At 39.0% G+C, this 21,066-nt stretch overlaps 1 protein-coding gene across 1 annotated transcript in view; it reads right to left on the reverse strand.

Annotated features, from left to right (window-relative positions):
- Positions 1–19,248: 19,248 nt before the first annotated feature.
- PDE3A (phosphodiesterase 3A) overlaps positions 19,249–21,066 on the reverse strand; it is a 364,936-nt gene continuing 363,118 nt past the window's right edge. Inside the window, exon 16 of the mRNA XM_084643244.1 lies at positions 19,249–20,920. Within this exon, the coding sequence (XP_084499370.1) occupies positions 20,676–20,920 (245 nt within the window). The 3' untranslated portion in view covers positions 19,249–20,675. The remainder of the gene's footprint in view (positions 20,921–21,066) is intronic.

A 21,066-nucleotide genomic window follows, 5' to 3' on the forward strand; every position in this document is an offset into this window, starting at 1 on the left:
CTGGAGAAACAGAGCCTTGCCCTGCCTATCCAACCTTTAACCTTATCACAAGGTCAACTCGCACCTTCACTCCAATGAGGCAAACCTCAGCCCCCTGAGTCTCTCCCCCATGCTGCTCCATCGAGTGGGTGAAGTTCCTATTCAAAATCCATTAAGCCACCACCTGATCCTCTGTCGAGTCACTCCTCCAAGCTCCCATAATGCAAACAGGAGACTGCAGCCTGGCAACAGCTAGGCAGGTGCTAAGCTGTGATTACTGATCCTCATTCCCTATGAATTGCCAACATTTTCTTTTTGTTACCCTGTCATCTCCACAACCCCCCACCTCGACCCACTGGCTTGACTCATCAACCTCTTATGTCTTGTCTTTTATACTCTGAGCTCTTTCAGGCAGGCACTGACATTTGCTGTATGCTTGTTCAGAACCTAGAACAATGGGGCCCCAAACTGATGGGACCTTAAGCGCTAACACATTAGAAGTGTTAAATAATAACATCATTATCACCAAACAATTCCTGCACAACAAATCTCTTGACTCACCATCCGTAATGTATTCAGCACTTCTCAACACCTAAGGCTAGGCAGTTTTACCTCAATATTAATTTAATTTGACTTAAATACCACAAGAGAAATAAACCAAGCTGTTATACAAAAATTACCCACCTATTGTGTTTTGGATACTCAAATACAAGGTTGAGGACTTAATCTTGCAGCTCTTACTCATGGGATAAATGCAGGGCCTTGCAGCAGATTTCTACATGACTAGATCTAGTACAAATTATTATCCATTGAGAACTGACCTCAAGAAGACTGAAATCATCATTGATCACTGCCAGCTGGCCCTTTTTGGACAAAGTCTCTGCACATAGAACGCTGAAAATCAGACTTGAGGTCAGGACAGGACATTGCCCAGTCATGGACTGGCAGTAGCCATGCATTTACCTGCAATTAACCTGGCTATACCAGCTCAGTAATAACCCTGTAGAACACTTTGAATTAAACCATACAGTGTTGTTATGGGCATTTGACGGTACGGATCTCTGCCATTATATAATTGTTGTTATCCATTCCTCAATTACTTCTCCACTGTGTGTTGATAATGCAATTGGAGTATTACACTGTATGCAGGTCACATTTTGTACCTCAACATGCCTTATTTCCAAATTTCTAAAAGCACAAAAACTAGTATTTATTTCCCTCTCTCCTCCCATTCTCAATCAGGCCCCAAATGTGTGGCTACTCATAACAAATTCAGAGTGCTAAACAATTATAACACAAAAGACATGTTCAATGGGCCAAATCCTGCTGGACACTCTTGTGTATAGGGCAATCAGAATTTGGCCCTGAACACACACAAAGCTCTCAGCCTACTGTGAAGAGAACCTACGTACACTGGGCCTGGTTCTCCACTGTTACATCATTGTAACTGCATTAAAAAAGTCAGTGTTACATTAGCACAGAATGACATAACAGAGAATCAGGCCTTCTGTATTTGGTCCATATTTACCCTCTTTGCTGGGTTTTGACTTTAGTAGTAATTCAAACAACAAAAAATGTAAAACTCAGTCGAACATTTCTCCCTAAACTTGGCTTTTCCTAGAATTTCCTTGCCAAGACCTAGTTCTCTCTACCCAAAGAATCACTCCCATCTCCCTTTATATAGAGGGTTAAAGAATCAGTCAAAATCTCCCAATAGGGTTCCAGTAGAAAAATCTCACACCCTATTACAGGCCAATTGTAATGTTATTTGAGAAATAGTTACATCTATGTCCACTTTAAGGCCCCTTTATACTGCCAGAGCCTAAGAGTAAACAAGACTCAGACCCTCACTATTATTCAATGGACCAATTCCTGTTGGAGAGAAAGACAAGTTTTCAAGTTTACACAGAGCTCTTCTTCGGATCTGGGAAATGTACTCAGAGTATCACAGCTAAACACAGTGTGGAACAGGTTGTTTAGAATAAATAGTTAGGACGTATTTCAAGAGACCATTTGAGGTGAAGTGGCCCGTTAACACCTCCCAAGTCATGGGGCGTGGGACTAGTGTGTTATAGATTATTGTAATAAACCATAAGTCCAGTGTCTCTACTCTATTCAGTCCATAGTTTTCAGTATCTAGCAAAGTTATGAATTTAACTTCCTAGGCTCATCTTTTGACAGTGTTGTGCAGGTTTCCTTTGAAGATGAGGACTGAGAGGTCAGGTATAGAGTGATTGCATTGTGAAAAGGATTCACCCACAGGTGACTGGTGTTTTTGTTTTTTCTCATATTTCTGCGTGTTCGTTCGAGAGCATAGTTGTTATTGGGGCATTTAGTGTACTGGATGAGATACACCACTTGTTGTGATAGGCATGTGTAGGACCCATAGAACTTAGTATGGTAACTCAGCACACCTCTCAACATGTGGCGACCTACAAGAATTCTTCCACTGACTTTGTCGAAAAGAATTCTTTCACAATGACAACGACAACACCACCACAATTACCATGTCCTCGCAGCCAGTCATAAAAAAAAAGAATCATCTGACAGTACACTCACAGTGGGTGAAACCACATTCTTGATCACTACATTGACTACTTCAGGAAAAAGAATTGACTGTGAAATCCTTAACAAATGTCACATCCACCACTGTCTCTACACTGCTAAGAGGACAGCTATACAGTCCCTGAAACTGAACTGACAAATAGTGATCCAATGAGCAGACAAAAAGGGCGCCATCATGGTCCTTAACCCTAATGACAACATTAACCAGACCAACTGACAACTCTCCAACATCATCTACTGTAAAGAACAAAAAAAAAAGGAAGACACCACATCACAATTTACCTTGGTAAATGAGGATACCATTAAATCCTTCCCCAAACAACTCTAAGAGAAATTCTATAACATCTTCCCTCCATAACCCCACCCTATGGAGCTTGTATACACTTTTCGAGATACACAAGCAAGGGAATCCAGGCAGACCCATCATATCTGCTCACGACACTCTTACAGAAGCAATATTAGGACTAACAGAAACCATCCGCACAAAGAGCCAGCTTCCTTCAGGACACAACCGACTTGCTCCAGAAACTCTGCAACATTAACAACCTCCCTCAGAACTCCATCCTAGCCGCCATGGATGTCACCTCCCTATACACCAACATCCCTCTCAACGACAGCATTACTCACTGCCTGCCACAAATATTTACAAGATAATGAATGACCCTTAGCTATCCACCCCAAATATATCCACAGACTCATCCACTTCATCCTTACCCCTCACATTTTCATATTCAACAAAAACACACTTTGTCTAAACCATGGGAATAGCCATGCTTAGTAGGATGGCTCCCCAGTATACCGACTTCTTTAAGGACAACCTTGAAGAAGAATTTCTGGACAAATATACCACAAAATCAATTATAAACCAATGAGATACAAGCAATCATATTTTTGTCCTCTGGTGAGATGACCTAAACCCTATCCCTCATAGATTTCCACCACAATTTCAAACCCCGTCCCCCATCCATTAAAGTCTCTATAGAATACACCCACACTATCATCAACATCCAAACACTATGATCAGCTACAACAATGAAATCCTACAGACTGCTATATTCAAGAAACACATGGATCACTATACCTATCTTCACAGATCCAGTAACTACCCCAAACACACCAAGAAATCTGCTATCTATGGCAGGCACTCAGATATAATAGAATACGCTCTGAGGAGAAAGTCTGGGATATACATCTTACTACACTTAACAAGGATAATCCACCATAAAAGTAGATCACATCCTGGAATGGAACACCCAAATACCCTGAAAGAACCTGCTTCTATACAGAAATAAACCCCCTCTGATAGCACACCTGATACTGGCATCCATACAGAATATCATTAAACAGTTACAACCCATAGTTGATGGGGATCAAATCCTGAAAAAAAATCTGTCCTGAACCCCCTCTTTTGACCATCAGACAACCCCACAACCTCTCCAACTTCATCATCAGAAGCAAGCTCCCCACCGACCAGGATACACCAATTCAAAGCAGCACCAGACTCTGCCGGAACAACAAATGCAAAACCTGTAGACATATATCCACTGCTACAATGCTCAACACTGTCCATCACACATCTTTCAATATCCATGAGTCCTTCACATGCCCATCACAACATGTGGTGTACCTCATCCAGTGCACTAAATGTCCCAACAACATCTAAGTGGGTGAAACGAGACAATCACTACACTTTCAAATGAACTCACACAGAAAAATGATAAAAGACAAAAACTCTTTTCACAAAGTGATCACTCTATATTTGACCTCAGCCCTCATTCTCAAAGGAAACCCGTCCAATACCTTCAAAAGGAGTCTAGGAGCTTAAATTCATAACTTTGATAGACACAAAAAACCATGGCTGAATAGAGACACTGGATTTATGGCTTATTACAATAATCTATAACCCACTAAACCCTCCCCCCATTGAGCAGAGAATTGTTATCACGCCATTTCACCTTGAATAGTCCCTTGAAATATGTGTTAACTATTTATGCCAAACAATCTGTTCCACCTCATGTTTTGCTGTGACACCTTGATTGCATTTCCCAGACCTGAAGAAGAGCCCTGTGTAGCTCAAAAGTTTGTCTCTTGAACCTACAGAGGTTGGTCCAATAAAATATATTGTCTCTCTTCTTGCTGACATGTTCCATTGGAAGGCTATAGAATAGGCCAAGTATTACTTATTTATTTATTATTATTAACAAATACCTCTAAGGCTACAAATTCTGGCCCACCTCTGAGACATGCTACATTAATCTCCTCCTCCAACAGAGGTGACATGGTGATGGTCTGCCCTGAGCTCCTCTCTTGGAGCTGGATCTCCCACATGACAGCTTACAGCACTATCCAATAAGCCAACCCAAGTGAACTCATCTGGAAACTCGATAGACAATTAACTAACTCTAAGAAAAGGTTTTGTGGTCCAACCATCCTAAAAGAAATGGCTTATTTATATATTTGCTGGCTATAATTGAAACAAAGCATTTAAGAAGGAAGCAGAATAAAGCATCTGGCTAAAGTTAGTTACTGGAGGTCTTCGGTTTCCATGTCTTTACATTCTTGCTTTGTATTAGCCACAGGAAATTAGAATCCAGACCACCTCTATTTCTAAAGCTAAGGGTTAAATTAATTACATTGACTAAAACTAATTTAGCCTCAATGAATAACTTTTTTTTTTTTTTGGTGATTTGACAGCCACAAGCATAATCTAGCTGCATACAATTCTCAATGCTTTAATGGCAAAGCCTTTTTGTGGGTCAATCTCTAAAAACCTCAAACAACAACAAGTCTCTGAGACAAAGCTCCAGTGAACTGGCTGCTCCCTTTTCCAGCCTATTGCATAAGGCCCAAGTGCTGAACTTTTAAACATTGCTCCTCTTCTAAGATTTTGCAGAATAAATACACCTTGGCCCAAGCCTGTTGGCTACATAAAAGGCATTTTGTTAAAACATATTGTGATAGCGTTACATAAAGCATAAGGGCTTTGCTTGCAAAGATTAATTTAACACTGACAAATCTTACTAAAGAGACCAAAAAAGTTGTAAGGAAAACTATTGTTGATTTTGTTCAATGGGGAAAACAGAATGGGTATTTTTTTAAAAATATAAATGTTAACAGGAGCATTGTTGACCTTTTTAGCCTCAAAATTTGACCACTTTAAAATTGCTATAATCCGGTGAAGAATGTGTTCCAGATTCTTATTACTACTTTGGAAAGAAAATCCACATGAAGAAAAAAAATCATTCTGTACAATGAAGACCTCAATGGCTTAGCCTTTAACACATAGCTAAATAGTTCCATCCCCCCTTATTTTATGTATTACACTAGTGCCTTAAATGCTTCACCCAAGGTCAGGGACCTGTTGTACTAGGTACCACATATGCATATAATAAAAGACTATCACTGCACTGAAGAGCTTGTAGTCCAAAGCCCTGAGACTGCAGTGAGCTCCTGGACCTACACAGAGCTCAGTACAAGAGCAAGGCCTATGTATACAAGCAAAACAAAGGGTTGGAAAAAATAAGCATTAGCCCCATTTTAAGGATAGAGAATTGAGGCAAAGAGGTTTGCTGAAGGTCACACAGGAAAGTCTGAGTCTCTGCTATTTCTATGGATTTATTATTTTTTAAATACCCATTTTTCTTTTCTTTTTATTAAAATGCAATCTATTCTTAAAGAAAGTAAATCCAACAATTTCCAAGAATTAAAACACAAACAAAGCCCGCTGACTTTCGAGTGTGACATACCTTAAACAATGTCCATGTGAACTCCTCACTGCTGCAGCAAAAAATAAGAAGCAGCAAATTTGCCTCTGTGGCTAAAGAATAGAGGGATTCAGGGCCTGCTTTTGTGGTGTGTTTTACTTTTGAGGATGGAGTTTTTCCTGAGTAAGGATGTAGCCCCTAGGAACAGCAGCTTTAATACCAATGGGTGAAAGGAGACAAGAACATGCAATAAAGTCACTCCAATTGTCTTGGTGCCCAAAAGAGATGGTTGTTGGCTTGGTTTCCACAGAAATGTTCCCATCATTGTTAGCGCCACATCAGACTGATTCCAGCTTTTCAGATCTTTAATAGCCTTCCAGGAGTACTAAGAATGAGTTCTAAACACAATGATCAGGACGCACTAAATATTAACTGCAGAACTGATCCACACCCTAGACACATCACTGACTTTGTAATAAATTCCCCAAGGGATTTGAATGAATTATCTTGGAGGGTATTTGAGTGATAGTCGAAGGTTTATGAAACTACTAGTAGGGGGTGCTGTCTAGCGCAGCTAAGAGAATTCTGGGCATGGCACATACAGCACTCTTGCGCTGTAGACCATATTGGGTTCCTCTATTCCAGCAGTTCTCAAACTGGGGGTTGGGACCCCAAAGGGGGTCATGACCCCGTGTTAATGGGGTCGCCAGGGCTGGCTTCGACTTGCTAGGGTCTGAGGCCGAAGCTGAAGCCCGAGCACCACCGCCTGGGGGCCGATGCCTGAGGGCTTTAGCCCTGGGGACGGGGACTCAGATTACAGACCCCCTGCCCGGGACTGAAGCCACTGAGCTTCGGCTTTGGTGCCCCCACCTGTGGCTTGGGCTGGCTCAGGCTTCGGTCCCCCCTCCTGGGGTCATGTAGTAATTTTTATTGTCGAAAGGGGGTTGTGATGCAATGCGGTTTGAGAACCCCTGCTCTATTCAGCTTTGAGCATCATACTCCAGCGAGGAATTAGATAAGGGATGCACAGGAGACAACCAGAATGGTAAGTGGGCAAGGAGGCTTTCCTTGAGAAGAAAGGCTAAGAAAAAAAAAATCACAGTTAGAGAGACGGTTTGACTGAAATTGTCAAGATTAAAAAAAAAAGAGTCAAGTGGGAGCAATAGCTCACAATTATATTGCAAAGGATCTCAGTGAACCCCTTTACGATCGAAATGCAGCTGCCGCTGTGGTGGAATGCAATGGCTGTTTAAGAGAACACAGCAATGCAACACTATAGCTGAGAGCAGGAGGAATTGTCTATCGGTTGAAACTATGGGTAAAATGTTAATGTGTCAAAATATAAAAATGCAAATTGGAATTTGGCCAGGACACCAGAGGTTAACACCCTAACCTTAGAAAAAAGTCCATTGGACTTTTTGTAATGCATATAAATGTTTTGAACTGGTTTTAAACCCAATGATGTTTGTCTAAAAATATGGAAAGAAAATGGATCAAGAATTTAAAAGGAAAATTTATTACTCAGTCGGTGTTGAACTGTGGAATGCCATGCCTATGGCAGCCACAATAACAAACAGCTACCAAGCAAAAGAGAACTACAGGCGGTAGCTTAACAGAAAAAATATATTGTAATCAAGTTAGACAGATGAAGGCATGTGTATAAAACCAGGCCACGTGAGCCCAGCTTTGTAAAAATATTTGGGCTTTGCTGCACTCAGCATTGCAACCCCTAACTGATTTTGGAGCCCAAGTGTCATTTTCTGAAGGCATTTAGTCTCTGAGTGCAGCAATGTCTAAATATATTTTAAAAGCTGGGGCCTTTCTGCCCAGCATTTCTTGACCCAAAATAAGCAGCTGATCAGCTAGACCTTTATCGAAATCAAACTTCTGAGATTTTACAAGCTTGCTCAACCTGGAAGATTTAGGGGATACAGTCATTAATTTAGGTTGGACATAATGGGTCCAACAGTTTAAATTTAAGGTGGGGGGAAAAGGGGGACACTAGTTCACTTGAGCTCATGTGCTCACTCATTAAGAGAACCTTCAAAAGTACCCTGATGTGGTTATTTGGCTGCTCAATCAAGTCCTGCGCTGACTGCCGCTTTGGTTCTCTCAAGAGCAATGTTCACATGTACAATATTTGGTTTGGGATAATGGACTTTCTGTCTTCAGAGGCCTCCTTCATTGAGATGAGCTATTCTGTTAAAATAATCGCTGTCAGTGACGTAGGATTGGATTTATATTTTCCGCTGATCATTTTCTAAATGAAGAAGAAATCCCAGGCTTCCCAGCAGCAGAACTAGCAGTCTTCAAAGTCACTTTTTGCACCGTTACCATCTTGTTTCCGATGTCTGTTTTGTGCTGTATTGATAAAATTATAGCCCAAACTAAAAAACCTTTTTTTTTAAAAGCATCCGCTTGCTGGGTGTTCTTTTTTTAGTAAAAGAAAAAAAATCTAAGTGGTTTCAGGCAAGTGGATTTGCCTGTGTAATTGAGCGTAAGCTGAACACTCTGGAAATTGCTACATTTAATTGAGCTGGCGCTATCTGTGCGTCATGGCCTCATTTGTTTTCCCAGGTTAGTAGAAGCAGCATGTTCGTGTGTGGTCTCACTAACTGATTGGCTGCCTCTCTATATATTTTATTGCTCATCTCTTTTCATGAGAACCTCTTGCTATGTGAAGAGATCCAGAGTGTTTTAATATCTCAAACAAGAAGTGCGCTTTTATTCTGATAGCATAGTCATTGTGATGAAGAGTTTTTAATTAAAAGGCTTTTTTATACCCTCATGTTGTGTACTTTGCACAATTCACTCAGTGCTCAAAGCAGTGGAACGTACTGGTTACACGTTGAGGATAGACTGAAAAGGGATTCATTAGCTATCTTTGTATTGGAATAGATTTTTACTCATCTTTCAAATTGGACTTGACTAACATCTCCCTGACCCCACCCGAAACAAATATCTTTAAACTTTTTGGGGTGTTCAAAAATCTAAACCTGGATCCAGATCCAAACTAGCAAGTGAGCCTCCCTCCTTTCCCTGGGCTGGGCCAAAATTTCAGATCCAAAAATACCAGAACTTTAGGGAGTTCAAAAACTCGATCCAAATTCTGCAATTTATGCCCATAATTATGCCCATAAGTTGTAAAGGAGTTGACTGAAGAGTTCTCTAGATCTTTGATGTTAATTGTTAATAATCTTGGAAAAATGGGAATATTTTAGATGACAGAGAAATTAATGTTACACAGATTAAAAATAAAATATGTGACCAAGGAAATTATAGTCTGATACAAAACCTGGAAAAAATAATGGAATGATTGATACCATATTCCATTAATAAAAGAATGAGAGGATGCCAAACAATTTGGTTTCAACAAATAGGTTAAACAAACTTGATATCATTCTTTGGCAAGATTACATGTGTGGTTTATAAAGGTAACAGTGTTGAAATAATGTACCTGAATTTTTGTAAGGCATTTGGCTCAGTTCTGTACAACATTCTTATTAAAAGTAGCATATAAAAATCAATATGGTCCTTATTAAGTGGATTTAAAACTAATAGTTCTCAAAATATAATTTTCAATGGAGAATCATTGAATAGGGATATTTCTGGTGAGGAACTGCACAGATTGCTTCTTAGCCAAAAGCTATTACATATTTTTTTTCACTGACCTGGAAGAAAGTATAAAATCATGGCTGGTAAAATTGACGAGGCCAGGTCACTGATGCACAGCAGTCTGAACTGGTTGGGGAAACTGATATTTTAATACTACCAAGCATAGGATGGGAACACAGTGACTCTACATAGAATTTTGGGGCTATTGTAGATAACCAACTGAACATAAGTTCTAGTGCAATGCTGTGGCTAAAAAGACTAACACAATCCTTAGGTATGTAAACTAGGTAATATCAAGTCAGAGAAGGGATGTGATATTACCTAGTATACAGCACTGGTGAGATTTCAGTTCTAGTGTCCACATTTTAAAACAGTTGTTGAAAAACTGGAGAGGGTTCAGAGAAGAGCTACAAGAATGATTCAAAGTCTGGAGACAGAAACACAGGCACATGCCTAAACTGAATATCCATGTGACCTTATTGCTGTAACCTTTGCTTCTCCTTTCCCCATTCCCTCCCAACTGTTTGTCACTTCCCTGCTCCTTGTCAATGATTTATAATGTGAACTCTTTGGGGTAGCGACTTTCTCTCTCTACTGAAAACCACCTAGAGCTTTGCTGAAAGCTCTAAAATAATAAATGAAAATAACCAAAATTATAGAGGTCAATGCTGACATCCACTATAAAAATAAAACCCAGCACCTGCATTAAGCCCCCTATTCAGCAAGCTGCTGAAGTACATGCTTAACTTTAAAAGCATGTGAATAATCCTATGGAAGAAGTCAATGCTAACAGGCATATATTGATAAGAAAGGGGCTAGGAAGAATTCTTTCCCCAATGCATAGTATTGTTAGTTAGACACGTATGGGGTGTTACACCTTCCTCTGAAACATGAGGCATTGGCTGCTGTTGGAGATGAGACACGTCACTCAGGACCTGATTCAAAACCCATTGGAACCTTTCCATTGACTTCAGTGGGTTTGGATCAGAGCCTAGAGGGAGCATTGGTCTCTTGCAGTGTGACAGTTCTTACAGAGAAAGGTGGGTAGCTGAATTCAGCTCTGTTCAAGGAAAAAGAACCACAACAAGTCTAATACCACAGAATTATATTTATGTTGTACATTTGTCTTCACATTGCAACATCCACATTGTTCATTTTGTGACAAGTATTTCTAATAATTTTGAATACATATTTACTGTATTATACATTTTACCAAGAGGCACTTCCAGTAATTCTGGCAAAAAGGAGCTTCATTATAGTGTCTAACTTACAAAACAGTAAAAATAAATAATGTTTATCTAAAAGATTTTTTTCCTGTACAGAATCTATTTTGTACAAAACATTTATCCGCCATTAACTAAATCACTTAACAAATACTTGTGAAGGGAATATATTAAGTATTGCTACATGTCTTGAGTGCAAGATACTAGTAAAAGGAAAAGAATTAGTCTGTCTGTGAAAGATCATCACCTAAAAATACAAGGCCTTGTTCTTGAAGTGCTTAAAAAGGAGAAGTTTGGTTACAACAATATTGACAATATATAAATATAAATTAATGCATGTAGTACTTGGTGAAAAGAACACTGTGTTAAAAGTTGGCATGTACAAATCATGCACAAAATGGCACTTTTCTGCATTGCCACTTTGGTTGGCAGTTCTTTTTAAAAATATTGCTGCGTAGGAATCCCCAAGATAACACACACACACACATATATCAAATATTACCTTATAAAAATAGGTTACCCCGTCAAGTGAAAACATTATGGATGGATTACTTTAAAATCACAGTTGTGATTCACTGAAAAACTTGCAGCCAGAATTGATTAGGGATTAGATTATACATCAAAAATGAATGATTCTTCAAGATGCTGAGGTCTGCACCTCATAAGGTAAGATCCAAAGTTATTAACCATCCCCCCAACGGACCAAACTTTTACTCTTTTTGTAGCCAAATAACTCCATTGACTTCAAGGTGAGATTTGGGTGTACCAGGGTTTGTAGAATTTGGCCCCAAGCATAGCAAGGATCAAGCTATTTCAACTACATCATCCTCGCCAGAATTGTCATTCAGAAAATATTTTGACTTTGATGAGCTGATTTCACAAGTACATTCACCAAGATTCATCTAATTCTGAAGAACATTTTATTTTGAATGGGGTGGTTTGGGAGGGCATGTTTGCATGTGTGTGTATTATACAGAGGTAGCACTGGATTTCATTTATAGTCCAGGTGATGAAACCATATTGGAAAATGATCTCTTTAAGTCATTTTGAATGATACTAGTTTCCAGTATTTTTGGTGATGCAAAAATTTAAAATTATATTTGTTTGAACATTAGTACTAGATATTTTTTCTATCAAAAATAAACTGCCACCCATCAGTGAAAATGTTATCAGTTAAGCAAACAAAGCTACAGTATGAATTACAATTTTAAAAATATGACTGTGAACTAAGATTCTTTTTTCCTCATGCAAACATTTTATATTGATTAAAAAAAAAACAGGTTGAGTGTTTGAAGTAATGACCAAATATATATTAACAAAAATCAAAATATAAAAGTACCACTGACATTATATAACATTTACAAATGCTGTCTTTGATCTTTTAAGATACTAATCTGTAGTACTGTATTAATGTTAATAAATACTTAAAATTGAACCTTTGCTGTAATATAGATTTTAGTTATATGCTTCAGGATCGACAGAAATCTTGAAAGGAGGAGGAGGGAAAGCATTAATAGATGGATGGGACTTTCAACCTAAAACTTTATGTACAAGTATGGCAAACCATTAACCATTTTCTCATTGTTTTTCACATTCCAGACATGGATTCGTTTACACATGCTGGACAAAACTATTAGAGTTGGGGGAAAAACTCAACTATTTTCAATATATATTTAAAAGCAAACTGTAACTGTTAATTCACATTAAGTAATAGTTTGTGAGTGTTCATTGTCGTAAAGGAAGACATTGTTGAAGAATGGAACATTTAAGTCCATTTACTTCAGAGCAATACTAAGAACAAACCAAGTTAAGGTTGGCATAGAGTTGGACTGTTCTATCCTGAGATATTTCTCCAACTACTGTGTAGACACCCTACCTCTTCCAAATCCCTCAAATCATTTCTTTTGTCCATAGCCCCAACCTCTGGCCCCATACCACCTACAGCTACCAGGTGCAATGATAGCTTCCTTTCGAAGTTGAAACAGGTGGAAGTTAATGCATATGGCTTACTGTGACCACACAAGGACTTTTTGCTTATTTGATCTCAGCTGGATTTACTTTTTGAACCAAGAAACGAAAAGGCAACTACATTCACAAATGCACCTTAGCTTTGACTATTACAGAGTGCTTCATGTTTACTTTTATATCTGGACGTAGTTTTAAGACAAAACTGCTGTTGTTTCTCCCAGTTTGTTTTTTAAATGCAAAAATGCAATACTTTGTATGCAGCAAAATTTTCACCATTACCTAGATGCGGGTCTTGATGCCCACATACTGTATATCATAAGAACCATTTCAGGTTGCTCATGTAGCTTGGCAGCAATCAGTTCAACAGCTACAGCCTACCGTGCAATTTTCACGCCATGAACATACTGCTTTGTGAAGCATACATTGGGAATTGTGAAAACATAAATTACCCAGAGCAGCCGTTTGAAAATATGGATTAAAATGGGCACCATATTTTTTTTTTCCTCCCCTCATAGCGAGTAAAGGCTTATTTGACAACAGACTTACATACCTAGTTCCAGTGTCTCTAAGTTACTTCGTAAAAAGTGGACAAGGAGACCATGGACAAGGTTGGTTGATTGCAACTATAATGGTCACCGTTAAGACTGGCCAATTTTAGATACTAGAGATAAGTAGGCTTGGAAGGATTTGATTTTTATCAGTAAATGTCGGCAAACATTGTTTTCACCTGTACACACACACAAACTGATGAGAAAATATTTCTATTGATAATAAAAATGTACAGATAGGAAAGGTAAGAAAAATGCTGCTTGAGAACTTACTAAAGTTTGATTTAAGGATATTTACTTTATGTATTTTGATGTATGATGTTAATTTGTGTTTTAACAGTTATAATACTTTAACATTTTGAATCTCGGTGTTACTGTCATTACATAATTATTGCTTGATTTCCCCTATAACTTTACAAACTGAGAGAAATTAAATGGATAAAAATCTAAAAATATGCTTAACAATAAACATCAATACTATAAATAAACAAACATCAATTTTCACCAAGCTTAAGTATAAGAAATAACACAAATACAGTGGTAACCATCTCTATTTATAGAAGATAAATTGGCACATTTTTAAGGCTGACTACTGTACAAGGCCTATGATTATTTCAATTTATTTTCTTGCAGAGGGATGGATACTGTCCAAAAAACACCAAAAAATGATATCTCCTCTTCCCCCCAACCCCATCTCCTTCAGATTGCCTGGTTCTTTGACAAATGCTGCCAGCAAATCTGTAAAGAGTGATAACTCAGATGTCAAAAGGCTCCTACATTTGTGGGTTCATTACAAAAATGTAAAGGAGGATTACTCCTTCTAAGTTTGAGGGAGGGAGGGGGAAAAATCGTCTCTAGCGCATTTGTTGATGTTTGACTGACTGTCAAACAGTACTACTTGAAACCCAATGCTTGATTCTCTCCAAAGGATTACTCCCTGTTTTGAATGAAAAGTAAAAACCAGCTGCATTGTATAAAGTCTATTTGGAACTTGACTAGGTTTCCTTTCTTTCCTGGGGTTGCCAATTTAACAGTCTCCACCTATGTTTAAAATCCCATCAACTTTAGGACTAATTACGTCAACACCATGCTGCCAGCTGGGGGACACCCAAGTTTTCAGGCAAATATCCCAATCCAAGGCTGGAAAGACTGAATGACTCTTGGTGCTCAGCCCCTAGTTGCACTGTATAGACTGTTCTCTGCTGCAACAAAAAGGTCCACACTTGGCTGTAGATAAAACCATGTGCATGCCTTGGAGCCAATTTATTTTTCCATCAATGTATCATAAAAATTTTCAAGTGATTCCTGTCTCACATCACTCACACTTGAACAGAAACCTTTATGCTTGGTTACAGGACATATGTGCATCTCAACCCCACCAATATGCACAGGGCAAAAAAATACTAGTATATCCAGCCACCAAATTTATGCCAAAAAATTGTCAAATGTCTCTTCTTCACTGGAGGGAAGGAAGCATAGTAGTTGCCAACTGTCTTTTTGTTCTATCTGAGTGTAAACCAAACTTTACTGCATAGTTTCTATTTCATTGTTAATATCTAGGATGAATCAAAGCACAGTTGCATCTCAGCTTGCATCTTACTTTGTTACAAGAACGTAAAGTGTGGTATGAGTTGGCAAGCTGCCCTGTACTTTAATCTGGGTACTGACTCACTCACAGCCCGATTCTGCCAACTACATTCATGTTGACTAGCATCTTACTTCTCAAGCAGTCCTGGGGAAATCAGTGGCACTATGGACTTGATTCTTTGCTGACTGACGTCAATAACAAAGCTCTTATTGACGTCAGTGGTGCAGGTTAAGGCCCTATTCAGAGTAAGGCAGGGCAGGCAATTACTATTTATACCTATTAATGACTTCATTCATATTTTTGGGGCAAACTGAAAATCTTCACTCAATTTTTTTATAAGGGTAAAAATTTTTAAAAATTGACTAATGTGGCATAGGTTCTGAAGCCCCATTTTCAGAAGCCACAAACACTTAGGGGCGTAAATCTCATTGAAAGTGAATGGGACATAAGCGCCTAAGTCACTTTTGAAAATGGGCTTTGGGGTCAGGTTTTCAAAGGTATTTAGGCACCCAAAGATGCAAACAAGCATCTTGTGGGATTTTCAAAAAAGCCTAAATGAGATAGATGCCTGTTTTCCATTGAAATTGATGAGAGTTCGGCACCTAACCTGCTTATGTGCCTTTGAAAATCTTATTAGATGCCTAAATACCTTTGAAATTCTGGCTATTAAGCTTCTAAGCCACTTGGACACTTCTGAAAATTGCTACCTTAAGCCCTTAGTTGGGCAAAATTCCCGATGAACCACCAAAATGATGCAGTCTCAGGATTTCGTCCATTGATGACCATGAGAATTTCTTCTGAGTAAGGACTACAGCATTTATTCCTTATATTTTAACAAACGCAGTCACAAAAAATATATCCTCACTGGGAACGAGCTATTCTCAGAAGATGAAATTCACCCCTAAGAGGGCAAGCACAATGCCTATACTCCACTTAAGTGCTCAAAAGAGAGCTTTGGGGGTGCACAGAGACTTCTAAATATTTCTGCAAAGAGTGAATCTCACCCACAGAAAAGAGAGATTTGAACTCTTTTCAAGAGCACATTGGAATCCCTGATTGCCACTGGATTTCCATCACCTGAAAAATCTAACACTGGTTTTGCATCAAGGGCAGGAGCTGATTTTCCAAGAGATGTGGCAATAGGTGTTTTGCATTTGGATCAAAACTTTTAGTGTGTGGTCAAGTTCCCACTAGGATTAGACCTAGATTACGATCATCTGGGCACAATCAGAATGGTTATTTCTAGAGATGGGAAGGTTTTGGTTCAAAGTCGGGATGATTTCAGAGTAGGTACCATTCAAACGGAAAGATAAATAGTTCTGGGTTTTTATCTAATCTCTATTTTCTGTGTGTTGGGGGAGGAATACAAAATACATGTCTGCTGACCCACAAACTAGATTTAAAATCAGTAAGGATGAACCAGCAGCAACTGGCTGGATAGCATAACCAGAAGATGGAGAAAAGAAAGGCTTGCCATGTAATTCATACAAGGCCATTCAGCGTACTTCTCTTCACAATGGTGGCTGCCCAGACTGCTAAATCAGTTAGTGATTACAATGGAGAAAACAAATTTAACAAGGGAATGAGGGTTCTAATTTAATATTGGAAGTCATAACCTATTCTCACTCTCTTTTTAAAAAGAATGTAGAACTTGAGACATGGCCTGCCTCCCCCAAAGTATGGAATTCCATAAGAATGTAATTTTTAATTATTATTTCTACTGAGAAACATTCTTGAAAAGGTCTTTGGTTTCCTCAGTATTAAACAAACAATTTGTATACTGTGCATACTGGAATCTCATAGCAACACTTTAAACATTCATTGATATTCTACCTGAAAACTGAACACTGCTGATGCAATGCAATTTACTTGGTTTTGTTTCAAAGTTATTGCCCAGGCTGTGGTTTATCTGGATTTCAGAACACCAAAGGGCTGTAGAAAGTAGGAAATCAAAATGGCCTGGCCTTCGAAAGGGCTGCTGAAACTTCTGGTTGAAAGTTTTGGTTCTTCCCTCTCTTTTGGGCCAAGACCAGGACATAAATCCCTGGATAATCAACTATTTGCTTTGTTATCTACTATAAACGAAAGCAAAACTGTATGCACACACTAATACAAGCCTACTTTTTACTGGTAAAACATGCCTGGGAAGTTTCCTGATAACAATTTCTTGGTGGAAACACAATTCCAAAGACAATGGGTAAGATTTACAAGTGGGACGCTGTCTACTAAAGTCGGGTTCTGCTAGTAGCAATGTGGCATGCAAGAATGTCACCTGGTTTGTTACTAGATGCAGTTGGTGTTTTACTAATACCTACGAATTCTGCACATCACCACAGATAGCAAATTATCAGGTTAACCAGCCCCAGCTGTTTTTGCTTTCACTAGTACTGCCTCCTGCTCTACAGTTTGGATAATGTTCACCATTCCTGTTCTAAGCCTGCCAGCAATTCCTTCATTTAAAAAGACCTGAGTTTGTCTAATTGCACCCACAAATAGGCTTGTGTAGTAATGTAGTAATTTGTAACAGCCTCACTGGCACTACAGGAAGTAAGCTCAATGAATTGGAAACAGATTTTAATATTGCTGAGTAGCAACCAGAATGATGACAATTCAGGATATAACTTAAAGTTCTCCTCTAGGTACATTTTAAAGAACACTTTTTCAGAGGCCCAGTTCTGCACTCTTGCTTGAGTGAGTAGCCCATACTTATACAAGGAATCTAACAGGATTATGTGCAGGAGTAAAAGATTTGCAGAATTCAAGCTTGTATTTGGAATGCCTCCCCTCTTTATTATAACAGCTGTACAATTTATTAGCACCTTTGAAGCCTGGCTTTTGTTTTTACCAAGGTGTTTTTTTTTTTATCATTGGTATTTTTAAAAAAGTAAATTCCAACTCTGATCATTGTGCACTTAAAACCATAGATTTTCACCATCAGTTGGGATGTGAAATTCTAGTGTCTGTGAGTTTGATTTTTATTAAGTAATATTAAAGGACGTGTTAAATGCTGTGAGAAAGCTCTTCAACCTGGTATATAATTGGTGCAAAAATATTAAGTGATAGACACAGGTGACTGAATGGACTTCGAAACAGTGCAAGTTTGAATTGTTGGAGACCTGCTGGTGCTTCGGAGAAAACTTTGAGAGGCATTCCATTTTGTTTTGGAAGAATTATGCTTTTGAATTATGAATTTCCCTTACTTAAAAAAAATTAAATCATGGTCTTTGATTTTTTTAGCATTAATCAACTCTTTCTATTGCTGTTCCCACCTGAAGTCATGCTCTATAATCATGCTGTCACTAACAGTGGAGTGTGTCTTCCTACTATTTGAAGGGGGAAGGAAAGATAAAGAGAAGATGAACCCACAAGAAACAAAGAGACCCGAACTGCAGACTGAATTGGAGAAAAATACAGAAGTGATAACACACATGCAGACTGGTTTAGAAACAGAATGTTCTCTGTTATTTCCCAAGAAGTACTAATGAGTCAATAAAATACTGTGAAGAGGTGGTAAATACAAGGGGGTGAGCAATGGAGAGATCAGAGACTTAAGTTAAAACAGAATGGGGCTGTTACTGAAACCTTTACTTACGTATTTCTTATTCATCCAAGCAGCCCTCCTCAAGCTCTGTTGAAGAATAAGGTCTGCAGTCTCAGATTTTACAATGGCATACATCATTGGTCCACCTTTGTTGGGAGATCATGAACTCAGATTCTTTTTTGGAGACCAAAAGATTTCTGGTAAATCCTTAATTACCAAGGTAATGGCTGAGGCTACCAGCCCAAAACAACAAACATTAATATGTCAGTGTCTTGCTCCTGTAGACCAGTGGCTTCCCATAACTACTCAACTACTCAAGACCTTATTTGATGGGCTTGGAAATGGCTACACTGTATAAAAATGGTTTGTTTTTAAAAAAATTACCTTTACAAAAACATTTCCCTTTTCCCCCCCTTTTTCTTAAAGATTTCATTATCTACAGGAACCCATAAAAATTTCTCCATATTTACATCTAGATAACTAATCATTGACAAATATAATATCATGAAATAAAATATTGAAAGTGAATATCAACCTTTTAAATAGACGTTTGGCTCACAGCTTAAACGACAGAGAAACAAACAAAAAATGATCTGCTCTACTACAGGCCTGATCTCCCCCTCCCCCCCCAGCGTAAACATAAAGTAGTATGGATGGAGTACGCTGCATCTAAGCAGAATGTCAGCTGCAAACTGCTCCCATTCAGCACCCTGTGCTGAAAAACGGCACTCTCTGAAGCTGGTGTGGGTGGCTGCTGAGGCATACAAGCATCTAGCAAACATGGACAAACAGCTGTTTCCTCATCCCACTCTTCTGTGGGAGCATCACAAAGACATTGCCTTTTGAGCCCAAGGAACTGCATGGCTTCACATATCCCCTCCTGCTGCACATGAAAGATGACAATTTAGCTTCATTTCACAATGTGTTTGGCCACTGACACACGGAAACGTAAGGCTGGGGGAGGGAGGAAGCGACAGTGTGTGATTAATTTCCAAGCATGCATGGTGTCTCTCTCTCTCACGCACACAGTGCTCCCTGAAACCACTAACTCATTCAAAGGCACAGTTTCTTTAACGAGGAGTAACAAAGTGTGCCCTATAATAACCCGCACTTTGGGTACGATGGATTCCAAGCACATTCCTTTCACTGGCAGTCTGGAAAGTGCCAACGTGGCAGGTGGTTAGGAGTTCAGTCACAGGGTGCTGCCAAGTGGTGCCAGGTCAGCAGTGAGAGTTGCAAAGCTTCTGATGAAAGACAGTGGTGCAACCAGGCTGCAAAAGGAGGCTTCATTGGCCACTGAAAATGCAGAGCTCCTTACGAAGGGCTCCACTTTCCACACCAACCCAAATTTCCTAGGATTGGGGCCTTGTGTTTGTTCACAAGCCATGTGCTAGACCTAGTCTGATAAAAACTCAAACTACATTACATTATAGTACATCCAGTCAAATACACACAAGCGCGCACGCCCTCTTCTCCCCCACATATATGTTAGCAGGATGTATTAACATTCTGAGAAAGCTTTGGAACTTTTATCCCTCAGCTTTAAGAGCAAAATCTACTTAACTGGTACCTTACAGTTAACTGCAAATGTGCTTTAGGAGCAGCATTTCCTTGGACAACTTTCTTCTGTAATATCACAGTGACCATAATATATCGTTACATGTATTCTGCTGAAGTGCGCAGGCAATGACCAGCTATGTATATAATTCCACCCTCCCCTTGCCCCTTTAAGAAAGTCTATAAAAGCCAGTGTTGCAGTGTGAAAGCTTCTTGAGCATAGGAGTTTAAACAATGTACCTCACCATACAAAGGAAAGAGAAACAAATCAAACTGCTGTAGGCGCATTATCCCGTATTTCTACAGTGTTGTGTCTAAATGTTGTGCTGGCTTGAAAAGGAGTCTGTGCACAAGTCAATCTGTCTTAAAATACTGTTGAAAATATTGTCATTGGTTCAGTTCTATAGCTGTGTCCTCCTCCTCCCCTTTGGGTTTCCCTTTCTCCTCCTCCTCTTCCCTGATGGCCTGAATTTGTTCCGAGGATTGGTGCAGTGTGGATTGTTCTAGACCTTGCTTTTCTGTCCCAGCTATCCTTTCCTCATCTTCAATTACTTTCTTCCACATTTTATGGTTCTGAAGCAGATGCTGAGTAATCTGGCAGTAGATTTTCCTCCGCTTGAACTTTTTCTTTCCTGTAAAATATTAGACCGAATTACTGTATTGTTTTCTTGGGAGGGAAGAGAGAGAAGGGGGTGAGGGTGGGATGGACAGAGCAAGAGTCATGATATATGCAATCAAGGGTCCATCTTAATTAAAAGTTGTTTATTTTTTAAAAAAG

Source organism: Lepidochelys olivacea (genome assembly GCF_965140295.1).
Source record: "Lepidochelys olivacea isolate rLepOli2 genome assembly, chromosome: 1".
NCBI lineage: Eukaryota > Metazoa > Chordata > Testudines > Cheloniidae > Lepidochelys > Lepidochelys olivacea.